Source organism: Takifugu flavidus, chromosome 2 (genome assembly GCF_003711565.1).
Source record: "Takifugu flavidus isolate HTHZ2018 chromosome 2, ASM371156v2, whole genome shotgun sequence".
Lineage (NCBI taxonomy): Eukaryota > Metazoa > Chordata > Actinopteri > Tetraodontiformes > Tetraodontidae > Takifugu > Takifugu flavidus.
This window is the reverse complement of record NC_079521.1, coordinates 16,562,952-16,582,873: the sequence shown is the minus strand read 5'-3', so window position 1 is coordinate 16,582,873 and position 19,922 is coordinate 16,562,952. Positions and strand designations below refer to the sequence as shown.

At 49.6% G+C, this 19,922-nt stretch overlaps 1 protein-coding gene across 1 annotated transcript; it reads right to left on the bottom strand.

The window, feature by feature from the left end:
• Positions 1-706: 706 nt before the first annotated feature.
• Positions 707-19,188, bottom strand: rras2 (RAS related 2). Its single transcript, XM_057025047.1, has 6 exons — positions 18,719-19,188; positions 4,855-4,942; positions 4,086-4,188; positions 3,173-3,281; positions 2,149-2,267; positions 707-1,983 (listed from the first exon to the last, which is right to left on the bottom strand). The coding sequence occupies exons 1-6, from the start codon at positions 18,818-18,820 to the stop codon at positions 1,896-1,898; spliced, it is 609 nt and encodes a 202-aa protein (XP_056881027.1). The 5' UTR covers positions 18,821-19,188; the 3' UTR covers positions 707-1,895.
• Positions 19,189-19,922: the final 734 nt, after the last annotated feature.

The window sequence follows — 19,922 nt, the reverse complement described above, 5'->3', positions numbered from 1 at the left end:
TTTTGTCTTTGAGTTTCAGGAGCTGATCGATTTGGTCAGGCTCCATTGATAGAAATAATTGGATGTCATCAGCATAACGATGGAAGTTTACTGAATGCTTCCTGGTAAGCGTGTATAAAATGAGCATATTTGGCCCGAGCAGTGAATCTTGTGGTATTTTCTTTCTTTGGCTCTAGCGATGATGTTTCTTTTTTGATGAAAATGGACTTCATGCATCAGGAAATACCCAGAAAAGAAACTCTGCTCTGTTTCTAGCTCGATGACAGATTTTATTTTAAACACCAAAAGCTACACACAGGGCAAAAGACACCGATATGGAAGAAAAAAAAAAGAGAGAAAGGAAAGACCATGATTCAGATGAGCGTTGGGGTTTGCGATGAAATGGCAGTTTGGGTTTCTTTTAATCTCAAATATTCTAATTCATTGGTGGGAGGACCTCGACCCTTTTCTCACACCCTCTCCCCGGGCGTGGCCCACATGTGGCGGACGCCACGGGTCGAATAACCTCCGTCATCAAAGCGATAAAAACATTCCTGGTCGCGTCCGGATCCGATTTTGACAATTTGGGCCAAGAGTCTTCTTCAGTTTAACAGAATCAAGAGAATTAAATACTCCTCTTTACACATATACACAGCGGCGCTGTGGCTTTGTATTCACTTATAAACATATAAAAATACTAGTTTGATAAGAAAATAACGTATAAAAGTAGAGTAGAAACGTTTAATCAAGTCCACCACCTGATCTTCTCGCTTATGTTACAAGATGATGAAGAACAGACGCAGACGAGCCTGAACAGAAGCACGAGAAGGCAGAAAAGTGATGCGTCTGTGGCCCCCGGCGCCGGGCCGCTGGGGGGCGGCGGTCTCAGCGGGTCGTAGCAGAACACTCGGGGGGGACTGAAACGCACCTGCGACCGCCGCCGCCGCGTCACTGGAATGATAGAACGCCTGTTTCGTCTGTGTTCTAGAGCAGATGTGTGAGAAATAGAGCCGTTAAAGAGGAATATTAGGAACCGAGCGGATGACTGCTCGTTAGGAGTGGAAAACATCCCCCCGCACGTACGGAGTTTCAGACAGGTTTGTAACTTTCTGTACATTTAAAATATGGCATTGGTCAAGGATCCTTCAATCTATAAGACTTTTAGAAAACAAAAACAAACCCAGTACAGTAGACACTGTAGAATTGGCAACTGAGATAAAAAGCAAAAGAAAAAAAGAAAGAATCCACTGCAGAATGCCAAAAAACATCTATCACTGTAGCTTTAAGGGCTGTCTAGGCATTATATACAATCTTATATATTCATTTTCATATATGCAAAACCAAAGTCAACCTCACACACTGTACTGTGGTGATTTAATAGTTCATTAGAAATACACTTTTAAAATCACAACAATTGTCACATATGTACAGCAGATTAGCACATGGGGGTAAAGGTCGATATGGCACAACATACACAAAAGCTTCATAGGATAATCTCTCCGCTCTGCTCCAAAGAAACTCGTTAACATTCTGGATATATCCTGTTCATTCAATCTCGGTAGCAAGTACAAATGTCACAACAAGGCAAGAGAAGTCCTTCAGAGTACAAAACATGGATCTGTCGGGCTGAATTAGAAGGCAATGTTTAGTGTTGGGACTCTCTGGCGTGGTTATTTACGGCTGAAGGTATAGTGGTGTTAGATTTTGGCGTTGTCGGTCGTCCACTGCGGTTGTCCCGGGGACAACGGTTCCCGGTCAAAGCAGCTCGGAAAAAGGCCGTCTGGAGTCGTGCGCGTGGAGAAGGCAGCAGTCAGTCATCCACGGAGGATGTGATGTCAGGCAGAGTGGGCAGGGGGAGGGTCGGTGGGGGGGGGGGGGTCAAGAGTAGCTGCATGAGTTACAGTGATAAGGCCGACTCAGAAGATCACGCAGTGGCAGCCGCTCTTGTCCTTCTCTTTGCTTTTCGGCTCTGGTGACGGTGGACATTCCTGCTCCTGGAATTTCCTGCGGAGCGGAAAGGTCATCAAACAGCGGACAACGCGTGTAAAAGTCACTTTGCATGTAGGTAACTCGAACTGGAGGCAGAAGCGGAAAGAATGGCGAGCCGTTAATGCCCGTTGGGAGAAACAGCGACACCTGGTGGACGCCCATTCAAGAGACATCCCTCACCTGATGACTCGAACCAGTTCGTGGAAAGCCTGGTCTACGTTCATTCGGATTTTGGCTGAAGCCTCCATATACGTGACCTTGAGTTGTCTGGCGAGTTGCTGGCCCTCTTCCTGGGTTACCTGAGGACAGAGGGAATAATGAAGCTACGGTCTGATGTGTACTGTCCACAAGCTCCTAAAACAAACCCAAATCTCGTGAAATGACACTGGCTCTAACTTAGAATGAGTACATTTAAAACCAAAAACATCTAATGACCCGAAAATGTACAAACACACACTCTGTTCGCATTAAGTACTAATTAAAAGCTGTTTAAAATGCCATGAAATCTGTGATGTCAAGACTTTCTTCACAATTTAGATCCTTTTCTCAGCAGAATTAGATTCACATTATAATCATAAAGAACATATAGCAGCTGAAAATCATTAATATCCACTTTTTTTTCCTATTTGTGTCCGATCTTTGTGTATTTGTATGTCGTTCTTTGTGTTGCTGAGACTTTTCCGCTCCATCTTCTTTTAAAAATATTTTCGGCACAAAGTGACAAAAAGACACAAAAAATACAAAACACCCACTTTGAAACTCAGGATAAACTAAGGAGAATTCAACTGGGTATTGCTGCTGTGGCAGGATGTCCACACTACAACAATGAATATGAATAATTGTGACAAAAAGTCAGTAAAATGAATTTAATGTGATTATTTTGGCAGAAAATACTGGCCGCATATTCACATGCGTGTTATGCGCAGCGCCGCCGCCAGGGGGCGGTGTGGTTTTACCGCAGACCCACTGCATAACAGCCAGCAAATTCATCATTTCATCACATTCCCTTTTCTCTCCATCCTTCCCTCCCTCCTGACACCAGCATTTCTGCAGCCGCTCTGTTCTTTTGGGCGCTTTCACTCACATCCTGTTGTATCTCTGCAGCTGGAGCTGCTCGCTTCCACTTTCAAACACATGCAAATGCTCCTCCAGACCGGCTGATGCCATCGACCATCAGAGCGGCTGGCTGTTCTGGCGGACTTACTTGTCTGTGCTGCTCCAGATCCGCTTTATTTCCTACGAGGATCATGGGAAATTCATCTCTGTCTTTTACTCGCAGGATTTGTCTTTGGAATTTGTAGATTTCCTCAAAGCTGTAAATAATAATAATAATTAAAAAAAAAAAGCCAAGACAAAATGATGCCAGACAAACACAGACTCAAACCTAGATCAGAGAAAACAGGAACACCAGTTGTATAAGCAGCTTTAAAATGTTGGAATTGGCCCCGTCTGACGCAGCTGCTGTGCTGCTATAATATAAATGTCACGTGCCTTTTTTTTTTCCAACTGAAATGCAAGAAGACATGTCAGTGTGGGGTGAGGAAGGGTGGGCAGAGCTGCGCCACAAACCCAGGGCGGCATTCCAGCCACAGGCGTGCACGGACAGCTTGTCGAGCACATAGTAAATCTGGAATGTCTTGACTAATATAAATGGAGGAAGGAAAGACTGTTTACAACATAAACACTGGGAGGGGGCGGGGGCGGGGGCGGGGGCGGGGGAACGCAGCTTCCAGACACGGGGAGGACGGGGTGCGACGCCCATCGGGGGAGAAGACTTTTTGTCGAAATGGTGCCATTTTCTGGTCACTTCTGGGTTTTTTCTGGTTGTAAATCAGCCGTGCTGGGACCAGAGTGTGTGATAAGGCCACAGAATCCTGTTCCACCTACCTGATGGCGCCATTAGATCCAGAGGACACAAAGCAACTACAGCGACTAACTACAGATCAGATAACCAGCAGGAGGAGAGCAGCCTGGTTGTAGCCAGCTCTGTGTTTATGGTCTTAGAGGAGCAAAGAGGCCAGACGAGAGGAGAGAAGAGTGTGTGGCTGCGAACAGCAAACAGAGGTGTGCAAACAGGCGGAGAGATTAGTGGACGTGTGACGACAACCGTCACTCACCTCCCTCTGTCGGTGACCGAGAAGACGAGCAGGAAGCCCTCCCCTGTCCGCATGTATTGTTCTCTCATGGCTCCGAACTCTTCCTGTCCAGCCGTGTCGAGGACTGGGGAGAGCGCACAGTCACACACGTCAACACACATCGGTAGCTGGCAGCAACGGGACACAATTCTGTTCCTCGAGTGCGACAACGCACAGCGGAATCCGGCCAAGCGTTTGGCCACAGTAAACACGCGCTGGTGGGACTGGTTCCTCGGTGACCATCCCCGGGTTAATGGTTAATTCATGGATAAATAATCTTAAATGAAAGCCTCGTTTTTAAAGTAAACAATGATTTGCGTTTCAGTTTGTTCATTGTAATTACGTAAACAGGTATTTAGACGATGGTAATTTAGCCATTTTGGACGTTGCTTTCACCCTCCTTCAGTCCAGAATCATCACCAGGGATCTAGAACTTGTTACACTACTGGTTTCTGAGTGAGGGCCTGGATTTTACCATCAACTGATGCGGCGCCTGTCGGGCTGGTTTTAATGTCCCTGGTTGCGGTTTCTGATGTGTAAAAGCTGGTCTGAAAGTGTAAAAGATGATTTCAACGGTGCTTGTGCCAACTTGTACCCAGAATGAAGCTGTGACTCCTTGAGAAACACTGGGCCAATAACGAACCCAGTCAGGCCCAGGATACACCCCTGCACACAGATAGCTGAGATGTGTTGGGGTGTGTGTGTGTGTGTGTGTGTGTGTATTCTGGTTTGTTTGGAACAGAGCACTTACTGTCGAGCCTGGCAGCCCTTTCGTCAATAACGCACTGCTTGGTATAGGAGTCTTCGATCGTGGGGTCATAGTCGGTTACAAAATATGACTGCAGAGAGGAGAAAAGAGGGAGAAAAGAGGGAGAAAAGAGGGAGAAAAGAGGGGGAAAAGAGGGAGAAAAGAGGGAGAAAAGAGGGGGAAAAGAGGGAGAAAAGAGGGAGAAAAGAGGGAGAAAAGAGGGAGAACACGGTCAGTACGTACATGCATGCTCCACTCAGTTTTGTAGCGCTATAATAATAATGATTAGTGCAAACGTGTGCACACAGCTGCGTGTGTCAATATCATTGTGACAAAAGGGAGAAGCAGCAGACAATTCCCCCCCTTTGTTTTAGGTTGAAACAGCTTCTTCCACTGCTGTCACGCTGCAGACAGGAGGTAAACACGCTGCAGACGTGCACGCAGAGAAGTGAACTCTGGCACGAGGACCACTTCCCATGCTTAGCTAGCAGGCTGCGGCTCCATGCTAGTAACACATTTACAAGAAGTCGTTTCAGTCGTTTCTGACTTCACAAGGCTTTGATTCTCGCGTTCTGGGGCCAATATCTGGTCTCCTAGTAACCTCAACTGGAAGGGTGGGGCAAGCGGGAGGGGGGGGGGGGGGGGGGGGGGGGGGGGGGGGCTGGGAGGAAGAGGAGCCGCGCATTTTTTACATTTTTCCCATGTTTTGGAGTTGCAGTGACAGCTGAAGGGAGTGCTTCGGGGATACCGAACCAACACCCTGAAACATTCCCTGATGAGTCGACGCGCAGCTGAGAACGGTTTGTGTAGAGCTGTGGGTTGTTTGCACACTCGAGGATTAAAGCCTGGGGGGGCTTCTGACTCTCCATGAAAGTTCCCGATATTATGAGACTGAACTGCGACTTATCTCAGGAATATAATGAGTTCCCATCGCAGGACTCAATAACAAACAGCCGATAATTCACTTCTGCTTTGACTCTCATATCGACGTGTGAGGCGGGTGTGTCCCGGCTTATTGCCTCTCATATCCGCTGCGTCCATTTCCTCTCCTCACCTGCAGCTCCGTGCTGCTGTGAGCCATCGCTCCGCTCCTCTCCGTTTGTCGCTCTGCAGCGCGCGGCGAGTGCTCTGGTCCGAGTCACAGCCACTCGCCGCTCTTCAATAATGCATCTGCTGCACGGCTCTGCCCTCGGAGAGGAAGAAAAGAGATGCTTCTGTCTCCCTTTTTCGCCCCTCTGCCACCTGCACATCCCTTCCGGCTTCAGTTTTGCCACGTGACCTCGGCTTCTTTCGCCCTTTCACGGCAGCACGCTCCGCCCGCGCTGCCACGTGCAGGGGTAGATACCTCCGGGGCTGTTCTCCGAGACCCTTGGGGCTGTGGCCGATGCTACCGGGGCTGGAGCTCGGGCCTGGCTCCAGATAAGCTGCGATGGGCTTCGAGAAAGGGAAGTGCGACGTGACTCAGGAGGACTACCACTGCCTGACAAACCAGCCTGAGTCATATCCAGTAACACGCCCTGGAAATCATTCCATTAGCTCATGACTTCATCTGATGCAACGGGCTTATCAAACAGAATAAATCAGGTTCCCTGAGCCGAGCTGGTCCGAGCCGCCCTGGGCCACAAGACCTCACCTCCCATCACGCCACATTGTGCTCGCAGCCCTAAACACAGGATGTTTACCCCCACGTTTATGCTAATGAGTCTTTACTACGGAGGAAACACTGTAACCACCCCAGGACCGTTGGCTCGCGTATCACAGCGGCAGGTTTCGGAGCGACGGCGTGTTCGTGAGGAGTAAGTCACGTGACCTGTCCCTGGAGCACCAGGGGTCGCGATGGGGGTTACCCTAAATCAGGATGAGCTGTGATGTCATCGACGTGACATAAGGAGGCTGCGGAGGCTCGCGCTCGCTCCGACAGTTGACGGACAGCTGAATTTACCCGACGTTTACGAACGGTTCCAGATTTCAGATGCGGCACAACTACGAAACCGATTTCAGACGCCGGCCACGCCGTGCTCAGCAGGAAGGAAACTCCACCTCTGCGGGCGACTGTGCGCTCTCAAGCGCAGCCCTTGGGTGTTGCTGATGTCACAGGCTACATGTTCGCCCGACCCCGCCCGGCCCAAACCTGTCAGTCAGTTCCCCTTCCAGCATTCCAGCTGTACGCCCCACTCCCCCTCCCCCCCTCCCCCGCCCAGCACATGCGGGCAAACACCAGGAAAACATTAGAAGCCTGTTTTGGCTGCTGGATGAGTCTCAGCTGCAGCCTGGAATCTTTGGAGGCGTCGAAGTCTACAAAATTACCTGAGCATACTGCTGAAGGCCTGATTACGTTGACGATCATTCTACTAGTCAATAAAAATCGACATTAATTCCACAACCGATTTAATTCCACGAGCACATTAGCATGGTTATTATTTAAGCAGTCCTGGAGCATAATTAACGGACATGCTGGGAATATGCTCATCCGTTCAAACTGCTCCTGCATGGAAACATACAGCAGTAAATCCAGAAAAGCATGAACGGGTGATGTGTAGGCGTGTCATGAACATCATGGTTACACCACGCACCCACTTCCTTTCCACACAAACAGCTTTACAAACACTAAATATAGATTCTTTTTCCATCTGTCAGTTATCCCGCTTGGTTTGGTTAGACCTGCATCTTCTTCCGCTCGCCGACGTTGCATCATAACTAGAGCAGGAAAAGACAGATTCAGCAGCAGGAAACTGCGATTTTAACAGAAAAAGGGGGGTTAAAAAACACAACAAACCTCTGGTGATTAATTAGAGAAATCACACTGCGCCTACACAGATGAGGGGAAATGGTTTCCCCTCCCTATCCTCGGCCGTCATAATGAGAGGGGAATGCTGAGCTAAACCAATACTCATCAACGTAGCGAGGAGTTAATTACCTCCTGCGTGTGGCGCGATGCCCGACGAGATTTCACAGACCTTGACTCAAAAATCATCTCCCACAGTTTTTCTTTAATTAATGTAGGGCGAATGCTGCTAACGCCTGTTGTTCGAGGAACAATTCTGTCCACACGTGCACGTTTATTCTCATTCCCTGCACCTAAATAATCTCCCGCGATGTTTTTATTTTTCAGTTAATGGTCGTGCAGCAAATCCTGGGAGGTGGAACTGTCACTGGACCAAAGTATTTAGTAGTTAATTAGTAGTTGGCAAATACTACCAAAACTAGACAATACTCAATTACACAAGTATAAAGTCTGTATCCACCGCCTCCCTGTCGATGCCCAGGTTAGCTTAATAAACTAGACATCCGTGTATAGATGTGCCAACAAAATGACAGTCAGTTTAAATTACCCAGCTTAATTCTAATGAATGCTTTTATCATCACCGGTGAGATGCTAAATTTGTTAGCATGCTGCTAGTTTGGGACTGCAGGTGGTGGTGAATTTTATTGGTTAAATGAAGAGAAGTGTTTGATAAGAGAGTCTGGTGCTGGTTCTGATAACATCCTGACATAGCAGTAAGCATCGTGTACCTTCAAATACAAGTACAGGTGTAACTTGGTTCAATACGTTTATCCTCGCAAGAAATATTTCTTTTTAAATTACTGCACGACAACAGCGACAGATGGTGCGTGCCTAAATTTGAGTGACAAATAAAAATATCTGCCAAGCCCGGGTGATCAGTAAGTCAAACAGCTATGAGACTCAGCAGATACAGCACACACACACACACACACACACACACACACACGCGCACGCAACACACCACAACCACACACACACGCCTGACAGAAATGCACAGTGTAGTCGAGTGCAATCGACCAGAGCAGAGTAGCCAAATTATGTGTTAACAACACGGCAACATTGTCAAGAGGCATTTCTTTGAGAGGAGCCTTTAATGTTGTTGGATTTCCACAGAAAAGTCATCAAATCAACATATATCTGTGGTCGTACATTAAATAAAGAGTTTACGGCATATGGAGAAATCGGAACATCCGATCTATTCCCTCTACTATAATCCCAATCCAAAGCATGAGTCAGCAGCTAACAGCAGCTAGCAATTAGCCTGTCGTCCCGTGTGACACGCAGCAGCAACAGAACCCCCTTTCCTTCAGATCCTTAGGAAGAACAGGTCCACGGAACATCTGGACATTCATACCAACCTCATACATTAACATTTAATGGATAACCAGTGGAATAAAGCAGTGCTAATGTTTATACCAAAACCACTTCCTGTTTCCAAATAAACTTTGCTGTAACCTTTGGCGAACCTCTGGCCTCAGCAGCTGCTGGTGATAATATGACCGCCGTACGGACGTAATGTAGAACAGCTGGAACTGAAGACCGGCTCTTTTTTACCCGAGCCGCCCTCCATCATTACCTCTTCCCAATCGCTTTCCAGCCTCTCACACTGTCTGTGAGGAGCATCGTGCTGCCGGGGGCCTACGCTAACGCTAATGAGACGGGATGAAAGGTCTCGAGGAGGTGGGAGACACAAGGAGAACGGGAGAAAAGACGGGGGAGGGAAAGGCATTAACTTCCTGTGGAAACACCCACTTTTCCCCATGAGCTCACACAAACCAGAAAGGGGACTTATTCAATAACAAACACACAGGCAGAGATGCCTTAAGGGCCCCGGGGGCCCCATCGGCTAAACAGCAAAAGTTTGCTCTCCAAAATTAAAAGTTATCTGAGAAACACTGCGACTGCCGCTCAGAGCGCATCTCAGAACGAACCCATGTACATCTGTCACCCGGCGGCCTGTCCTTAAAGCTGCTACATCACAACGCAAACCCTCCTACACACACTCCCTGCATCCACACCCACAGGACATCAGATCACGGACGCTTCCCCAGTCTAATTACGCAATTACAGGTGTTGGGCAGACACAAATGACATTACATTTGGGAAGCTCATTAAAACGGGAATGGTGTGCTCGCTGCGGCTCATCGGGCGCTGACGTTTGGTCACGACCCTTCCGGCTCGCAGGGTGATCTGGGATCAGCGGATGACGCCCGAGCTGCACACGTCATGCGTGACATCAGCGCGCTGTGTGTGACTGCGTCGCTCTGGGATCCCTCTAAAGTGGCGAGCAAACATATGAACTTCTCTATTGTGGACTCGCTGGCGGCGACAGTTGCCCTCCAGGAGGGTGGACGGGGGGGGGTGGGCAACAGCACCCACGCAGGGAGTAAAGCAGAGAGTAAATGTCTCACCAAGCGGGGCAACGCCTGGTCGGTCCGCCCCCTGCTCCGCGTTGACCTCCCTGACCTTCCTACTTCAATCCAAGTCCCAGATATCAATGCGAGCTGGACGCTGGACACTTTTGAACCTGTTCAAAGCTGCAGAATCAAAGGGGTTGCCATTTAAAGCCCCCCACCTCTTCCTTACCCCCCCCCCCCCCCCCCCCGGCTGGACTGAGAGCTGGTGCTCATTCTTCATCTTTTTTCCTTGTGCACTTTTATTTAGTTCCTAGAGCAAACCCTTTAAACACGTTTGAACAGAACAAGGCCAATAAAAGTGTGTGAACCACCCTTGTTCTGACAGATCATGTGACACCGCTGATGCTCCCCATGCCTGGAATAAGCCCCCCCTAAGCCCAGCCATTGACGGGTTATCAGCTCCCTTTGCTTCTACGGCCCTTCCTTGTTTTTCTGGGTCAGAGAGACTTATTTTGACAAGAATTACCCTCTAAAACAACATGGGGAGTGCAAAACCTGTCTGGAACTGCCATAAATCAAGAAGACGCTGACTGATCGGCGACATGAGACTCAAACAATGTTGGTTAAAACAATCCTCTATTATAATTAACAATAACCAACGCCAGACAACCATTCACGTATGAGTTCTCTGATAGTTTAATAAGGATTTCTAAGACAACCAGCAGCTCCTGCAGGGCTGATTTCATCTCTTCCGCCTTCTTCACCTGCTGAGTGTGTTTCGCCCCCGTGTCCTTTACCAGGGAGCATAATTCCTGGCGTGGTGCGATATGTCAGAGGAAATGGGGTCACTTCCCTGGCATCACGTCAGATGCACAGCAACATTACTGATGTGTGCTTTCAGGCCAGCAGCCCCACGACGCAGGCAGCAGAAATCTCATTACTTCAGCCCATATCTGCTCATAAATACCAGCTAATGGACACTTGTTCTCTATCTGATGGCTCCTCCTTCCCCGTCCTGTCGCCCTCATTAAACGTCCCTCCACTTGGGTGTATGTTACGCGTGCGTAAATATAATCCTCCGACTCCCCAGATGTCCGACCGGCTGAAGCCGACTGACGTGCTAAGGCCCATTAAACCGACATCGTGACGGCCAAATCGATTAATTCCACAGGGATCACGTGGTTGAAGCTGCAGTGCAGATGCGGCTCTGGAATATGAGCTCATAACTGACACCGAGTAACTTTGTAGACCTCAACCTCCTGTGACCTTTGTCAATCCAGAGCAAATGACATGTAGCGAAGGAAAATCAAAGGCTCAGTTTTAGCGTTAGCAACAGAATCAGAGCAGAACCCCGCCCGCCGTTTCAGTGCTTCGCTAAGCAGAACGAACCTTTTCACCACAACTGGGGGGGGGTGAATGTCACGTTTTTAGCGATTGTAAAACCTTCATTATGTTGCAGCACAGCTGGCCCAGAAGGTGACGGCAGCGGCGGCTCGTCCACTGTATTAAGGTGCCGCGAGCACAGCTGTGGAGCCGGTGAAGCCACCCAAAAATATCTGCTCCGTGTCCTTTGGCTTTTTCTCACTTCTGCACAGGAGCACTGGTTTGGACGCTCGCTGTACCGTCACCTGTTGAGGGGCTGTCTGAGTCCATGCCTCACCTCCCACTGACAGGCAGCAGGTGCCCCAAAGACCTCTGGACAATGTCTGCACGAGATGTGCCAAATGTTCATCAGCTGCCTGCCAGGCCACTCGGGGGCCTGGCGTTGGCGACGAGCTAAAAAGGCACAGACGGAACCACCCGTGACGGTGCTTCTGCGACGTTATGTGGAAACTGGCCGCTATTAAACAGCAGGCGATGTTCAAAAATGGCTGCAATCTCCTGAATATGGTCTCAACATTAATAAACGTAACGCAGAGATTCTCTGATGGCCGATTGTTAGACGCGGCGAGAGTCGGCGTGCTATTTTCCCACAGGCAGTTATTGTTGTTACGTGGCTCCGAGATGTGAGACCTGATACTGTGGTCAGTTATTCTTTGTCCTGATGGAACAGAAAAAGCCATAAAACAACAGAGAGGAACCCGCTGCCCTCTCTGTCTGTCTGTCTGTCTGTCTGTCTGTCTGAGGGGCAGTGACCTGGAAAATAAGGCAGATGCTGCAGGTGGAAGTGCTGGATTCTCTCCCTTTAACAACAGCTTCAAGGTCTGTAATAACTGTGCTGATGAAGATGGCAGCATTTACACAGCAGCGTAAACAGGTTATAACCCCATAAAAGACATGAGTCACTGAACAGATCAATGACTCAAGCAAATATCTAATATCAGAAGAGTCATATGTCTGCAAGATTTGGACAAACTGGCTTTTAGTCAACTGGAAAAATGTGTTTACGGGCCTAAGAAGATCGATCAGGCGGCCGAGGGAACGCTGCTGCCCGCGTTTACAATAGAACAAAGGAACCGGATCGCATCACAAACACCTCCTGTGTCCTGACGTCGGTGTGTGGAGCTCCAGGAGAGGCCAGATATACTCCACGGAGTTACTCTCACATCCAGACCTTCCTGTGCTGCACCGCCGTCCTGCTAATTATGGATTGGGAATTCTCTGCTTTCATATCGCGCCATCAAGGTCTCTCCAACGTCCCCTTGACTGTAGGAAGAGGCTCGTCCTCCCTGCCGGGATCGGCAGTGTGCATCGTTAGCACTGCGGGATCTCCGTGCACGCACATCCTTCTGTGTTTTGTGTCAACAGCGTATACGGGCATGTGCCCTTAAGGGACTTCAGAGAGAAGCGAGCCAGGCCAAAGACAGAACTACAAACGCCGCTCGTGTGAAACATGGCTGCCTTTTCTTCTCCCCGCGCCAGCGGCCGTCACCGGCCGAGGCGCCACGGCGTCAGAAAAAAAAAGCCGGCGTTGAGGACACGGTCCGATGACGCCTGCTTCCACAACAAAAAAGAGCCACATCAGATTTACGGCTATCGTAAAGGACTAACCCACTCTCACGGTACAGCGCGTTCAAACCGGACAGCCCCAAATACCAGTATGAGCTGCTGGGAGGTCCTGAAAGGGTGATGATCAAAATGCTAAAACGACCATAAAGCGATCACACGGCTCACCCCGTCCCACCATTACTCACTGAACAGGAATTCCAGGAACAGGAATTCCGAAGAGCAGCGGGAACAGTGAATACTTTTCCGTCCGTGATTGTGCAAAGTAAAAAGGATCCCTTGCTCCGCTGACTTGTTCACACACGCTTTAATATTCATCAGCATCACTTGCTCCTGTGGCTGCTGCCGACTTAAAGGGCTCACGCGATCATCTGATCTCAGATCTGTAATACGTGGTGGAAAACACACAGGGAAGCGCCCTCGCCTGCGGGCCGCCGCTCTTCCTCTGCACAGCGCCGGAGCTGCTTGGGCAAAGATGGAGGACAAATAGGTTTGGAGAGCGAAGCACCTTTTAACCTCATGTTTGATTGCTTCCTTATTTCCACTGGAAACGAAAAACACGAGGGGAGCAAAAGGCTCTTTCCCCCTCTGTCCCCAACGGTAACCTCAAATAAGAGCTTGGAACGCCCTCTGAAGGCAGCGATGTGATGCCAGGGGAGCTGCTGTAGATTGTGAAGACAGCAGGCTTCGTTTGCATTAAAGGCCATTAAAGAACGTGATGAACTCCAAACGGCCCCCAATCATCTCCCAATGCCCCCAAAACCAAGTAAAGTAGGACACGAAGGTACAGAGGCTTGGGGCTGCGTGTTCATGGTCGATGGCGAGCATGGGAAAAGCGGAACTGGTTCAGAGGTGAGGACTGAGGACACGGGCAGCGGTGGATGGTTCAGGTGGGCTAACGGACGATCCGTAAACACGGGTCGCAGCGTTCAACCCGCCTGCCTGAAAATGGCCTCCCAGATCAAGAAGAAATGATCCCGAGGGGGCGTCGTCTAGAGCCTGGAAACCGGTTCTTCCCTGCTCATTAGTTCCTGGGTAGTTTGGAGGCGAAGGGATGACCTGCGTGTCTCTGGAGCCCTTCCAGATGGGTGGGGGTGTCCTAAGCTCCCTAACTCCCTTTTTGCATGAGCATTCCTGGGCTGTGCTGTTTGGCATCCCGCCACATCGCAGGGAATTGCTTCAGCTAAGGGGCTCGACGTGCGTTTGTTTGAACATGCAAAGCCTCCCAGCGGCCCTGGTGCCGCGATTCACAGGGAAAATTATTAGGATTACTGGCCAGATTTATCGGATACGGCCGATTCCATTTGAAATGACCGCAGTCTTGACTCTAACGCGGTTAAAAAAATCCCTTTGACACTGGTAAAACTAAACTAGACTCAACAGGTTTTAACTTGGTGCCAGCAGCATCATCGTGGTCATTTCTCTGATTTCTCGCCCCTCGTGGGCACATTTAGAACAGGTGTGGTATTTTACAGCGTCCACTGACTTCGCTCCTTGTTATTTATTCTGGGATGATTCTCCTGAGAGGCCGAGCTGCTTGGACATCTGACTGTGGGTGGAGGTGCTGTGAGTCTCAGAGGGGTCAGGAATCAATCAAACACAGTAAATGAACTCTAAAGTAAAGTAAAGTAAAGTAAAGCAGACACGTCGTTTGGCCTGTTCCCTCCATTAAAAGAAGACTGTGTATTTGTTAAATTTGCTTTCAGTGTTGCCCAAACATTCAAGACGTGCACGGAACAGTGAAGGTGATGACATGAAGCGGATGTATCCGACACGCTCCGGCGTGGAACGACGGCTATGATCCTGTTTTCCCTTCGCTCCGCTGTGGTGACATTCAAAAATGCACAATTGGTTCTCTTTGTCTTGGCCACTTTTGGGGTCGCGGTGAGGGTTCTGGAGCGGATCCCAGCCGCTAATGGGCGAAGGCAGGCGACCGGGCCCTAGGTGAACACTTGAGGTTTCGGTGCCTTGCTCAAGGGGTACCGCGGCAGTGCTGCGAAGGTCTCCTGGCACCTCAGCCTGAGCTGCCCCCACTCCTGCTGTTTTCTTGGGTGAGAACCCAACAGATGACGTGACCGTAAAGCCCAACAAACAACGCGTGCGTGCACACACCACCTGCTGGATCATATGCTCCAGAAGAGCTGTGAGAAAGCTAATTCAAATATAGGAGTGGAGGATTGAGAAGACGCACACGGGGGCAGATATGAAGACAGGAATGTAGCCGTGTCTCAACCTGGCCCAGCGTCGAACCCACGCCACGCTGCGACCGGCTCGTTAATGCCGAACCGCCCGCGGCTGTCGTTGGGGAACGCACACAAAATGGCGCCGGAACCTCAGACCCGCTATCATCGCGGAGCCTTGCGTCCACACACGCCCGAGTCGAGCTGCCCTCCGAAACCATGTTTGTCCTCCGGACGTTTTTCCCGACGGCAACATTCTTCCGCAGTGAAGTCACGACTAAATCACCAAAACTTCACGTTAAAACTATGCGAGTGAGGGGGCAGCGGGATTTAGGAACAGAAGGTGAAGGATGGCGCGCGTCAGGTGTAAATCCGGCCGGAAAACTCGGCTAATCTGCCTGGACTTGGCCAGCCAGGATGTTTCGCTGGTCCTGAACGGAGCTCCGCCACCGCGCGGCGCTAATATTAGCAGCGGCGCGCGCACACATACGTGCATAAATATAAATGTACAGCGAGACAAGACGCGCGCACACACTCAGACGCGCAGCGACTGCCCGGCGCGGCCCTCTCATGGTCCGCGTGAGTCATGTTTTCCCTTACTTGGGAAGCTTCCTACATCGCAGACCTCCCATTAAACAACACGCCGTGCTCCACAACTTTTGTCAGATGGCTCAATGTTACGTCATCCTGATGCTATTTCGGCTTGAGTCAACTGCTTGGCGCTAACGGGGGCCCGCAGCACCCGGGGGGGGAGTTGCTGCCATTCCGCTATTGCTAACCTTCCAGAATTCCGCGCACAAAAAGCAACTAAGAGTTATAGATGATATATGAGGATATGGCGATGAAAATAACCCCGCTGTCCGTCCAATCCAACGCCGTTAAGACACATTTGCTTGGCATTCGGTGACTCATACGGTCACGGGCTGTTTCCTGATCTGAGTCGCGGCGTCTAATTATGGGATTCTTGTCGGTAAAATGGTTCCGATTTTACATATTTCAAAGCTTCCGGTGTTTAAAGTTGGTGCAGGAACTTTGAGCTAATCAACAAACCACTAAAGAACTTCAGGATGCTGGTTTATTGCTGGCAGCTAATGCTAAACTGGTTTTGTATCATCAGTGATAAAACCTCAAACCCTTGACGGGGCTCCCGTGCACACACGCGCACGCTCGCACAGAGCTCCAGTGATTCAGGAAACAGGTCATGTTTTTCCATGCACAACTAGAAGTCCCCGTGAGCAGCCGTATGGGGACTTCCTCTGCTCAAGGGCTAAATTCCACATGGCCCATGACCATTAACCCCCCAGGCTGACTCAGACCCCCCACCCCACCGGGCTTACTGCCCCCCCGCAGAGTTCAGGGACAGCCTCCACTTCTCAAACACTTGTTAGGACTGTTCCAACTTCTACAAGCTTCTGAGAAGGTTGACGGTCCCTTTCACACTTATCATAAAGTTCCAGCAAAGTCACAATGTAAAAAAGTGTTGGTCTCTGAATGGATGGAAGAATGATGGATGGATGATGGATGAATGATGGATGAATGATGGATGAATGATGGATGGGTGAATGATGGATGGATGATGGGTGAATGATGGATGGATGAATGATGGATGGATGAATGATGGATGAATGATGGATGGATGAATGATGGATGGATGAATGATGGATGGATGATGGGTGGATGATGGATGGATGAATGATGGATGGGTCAATGGATGAATGATGGATGGATGATGGATGGGTGGATGGATGAATGGATGGATGGATGGATGAATGGATGATGGATGGATGGGTGAATGGGTGGATGGATGGATAGATGGATGGATGATGGATGGATGGGTGAATGGGTGGATGGATGGATGAATGGGTGGATGAATGGATGGATGATGATAGATGGATGGGTGAATGGATGGATGGATGATAGATGGATGGATGATGATGGATGGATGGGTGAATGGATGGATGGATGGATGGATGATGGATGGATTAAAATGCTTTTTGAACAGGTCTCATTAGGCTTCTCATCGCGTTATCATTAATTAGTTATCATGCAAATCTGCCTGAATAACAGATGATAAAATAGGTGTTTTGCAGGAACTATATCAGGAACTATATGTATATGTATATCAGGAACTATATGTAGATGTATATCAGGAACTATATGTATATCAGGAACTTTTCCAGGGACCCTTTGAAAGAGCTTCCTACTTTTCCACCACTGGTGCTTCTCCAAAGGTTCAGGAACTTTCACCTGGCGCTGAAGAGACACCTGAAGCGGGCTACTTCACGCCGATGTCACTTCTGAAGGTTTATGGCCGATATTTGGCACAAGCATCGGCCTCCCAACCCCGTCGGCAGCGTGGGCGCCTCTCACAAAAGCCCAATATCCTCTCTTTGTCTTTCATTTTCAGTGTGAAAGCGGCGCCGGCCTCAGGTCACTCGGGTCACGGAGCCGCGGCACAAAAAAATCCGTGCCACAGTACCGGTAATCTGAACCCTTTTTCTTCTTGGTATGCAGTTAATGAGCTTTTTGAACCCTCATTAGACACAACCCCCCCACCAAAACACACACACACACACACACCACACACACACACACACACACACTCAGCCCCCCCTATAAAGCATGTACCAGCCCACTATTGTTTGACAGTATGGAGACATGCAGCTGCCTGCAGTCTGGTCATGAAACACACGAGGCAGAGGGCAAAGTTTGTCATCTCTTTTATACAGAGAGGGCATGTGTGTGTGTGTGTGTGTGTGTGTGTGTGTGTGTGTTGGGTGGGTTTGAAAGAGCATTCTGAAAGCCTGGAAGGTCAAAGCAATGCAGGCTAATGTGTCTGCAGTGTGCAGGAATGCGCGGAGATGGATGGGAGGTGAACTGTTTACACGACTCCCCAGGGTGACACGGGTGGCTTTTCACGCAGGTCGCTGTGAAAGAAACGACCAAATTAGCTCCTCTTCAGCGGCTGTGGGTAGATTTTTATCTGCAGTTTCTTTTTTTGATTCCTATTGTTTGCCTGTCTTCCTTATTCTGAAGTCACAGAAGGGGGGGCGAAAACAAAAGTTAACCACCTCACGCAGCACTACGGGCCTATTTTACACCCTCCGAAACCCGTAACGAACATATGCTGGGAGAGTTTGAAAGAATTCACCCAGAAAACAACACCCACGTCCACGCTGCTGACATTAACGCGGCGGTCTGGAGCCACTTTGGCACTTTTCTCCGAGGGCGACAACTTAGCTCGGACTCCGCTACTTGCTAAGAAAACAGGGCGACGTAAGAAGTCCGCGGAGCCGCGTCGCGCTGCGGCTAAAAACCGTCCCGTCGAGGCGGCTTTCTGGACGAAAAAAAAAAAGAAGAAAGAAATAAAATGGTCGCGTCGTCGTGTCAGCCGCCCTCTCCTGTTCAGCTCAGCCCGACATTGTCCGACAACTCCCCGGTGAAGAGTTGTAGGCCTCGGCAAAGTAGCGGAGAAGAAACCCGTCCCCGGTATCCTCTTACTGGGGGTTCCCGTGTCTGGCCTCCCCCCCACCCCCCTTCTCTCTCTTTAGCTGTTGTGTTTTTAAGGAATTCAGAGCAAAAGCTGAAGGCGGACTGACCTGGATGAACTGGATAGTCAGGGCTGATTTGCCAACGCCGCCACCTCCGACCACCACCAGCCGGTACTTCTCCTGCACCGAGCCGTCCTTCCAGCCAGCCATCGAGGACACTTCGTTGCGCTCGCCGCCGCCGCCGGAACACCAGTGAGCAGCAAACACCCACTTTTTTTTTTCCCCTCCTCCGGTCAAATGAAGAGGCCCCTCCGGTGGAGTGTGGACGAAGAGAGGGCAGGTACGTGGCGGAAAAACAGAGTGGTGGGTGGACTCCGTCTAGTGCCCGGTTAGATAAGAGAGGGGCGCCCTCTCCATACGCCTGTCCGTGTTTCAGCGTCGGCAACGCGGCGGTGTTCGAGCCGTGGAGTCGTAGGCAGGAGTGATCCGCGGGGGCAGTACCGGTGTCTGCCGCCAGGGGCGCCTCCGCTGACAGCGTGTGTGTGTGTGAGGCGGCTTCAAAACGCGTGCGCGCTCACACACACGCTAACTAACATCACTCCCCTGCAGCTACATTCCTGTGCACACACGCGCGCGTCATAACGCTCCCTGCAATCAAATATTGAGTGTTAATAAATGCGTTGTTACTATAAAGCGGCGGCGTGACACAGACGGACTTCTCCGGCTTTAATCGACGCACTTGACGTCACTGCACAGTGGTAAATTCCGTGAATTTCGTCCAAGAATTAACTCGCCCCTCAAAACGGGGACCGACCCAGCAACGTGTAATTAGCCGCACATTCGCCGGGACATTTATGTTTGTAAAGTCTGTTTCCCGAGGCGCTCTAAAGAAATCTAATGCGGAGCCAAATTCTAAAAGTAATTCCGAGGGCGCGGCGCACTTCCTCTTCTCATTAATATTGTTAATCTATAAGCATTTATGTAAACAATTTCTCCAAAAAAAACCAACCCCTCCCCCCAAAAAAAAAAAAATTCTCACGTATGCAGATAAAACCGTCGTTGCACCACATCTCTTATTTCAAGGTCGGACAGAATATTTAGAGTTCATTAAAATGACTCTGAACAGTTATAAACGCCTTTGTAGCGAGTTTAGATTACTAGCGCCATCTGGCGTCCTGAAGGCGATGGCGTTAAAATCAGTGACAAATCAGTTCACATCCATGATGTGGAGGATTCAGCATTTTATTTTAATTGTTTTTTATAGCGTTGCAACTATATTATTGTGACACAATGTTATAAAGCCATAACTATT

Excerpts from the sequence above, each read along its gene's own strand:
- rras2 (XM_057025047.1), bottom strand. The coding sequence starts at position 18,820 with ATGGCTGGCTGGAAGGACGGCTCGGTGCAGGAGAAGTACCGGCTGGTG. Across the intron at positions 4,943-18,718 it reads TGACTATCCAGTTCATCCAG|TCATATTTTGTAACCGACTA; the intron begins GTCAGTCCGCCT and ends TCCTCTCTGCAG. Across the intron at positions 4,189-4,854 it reads AAGGGCTGCCAGGCTCGACA|TCCTCGACACGGCTGGACAG; the intron begins GTAAGTGCTCTG and ends CGCTCTCCCCAG.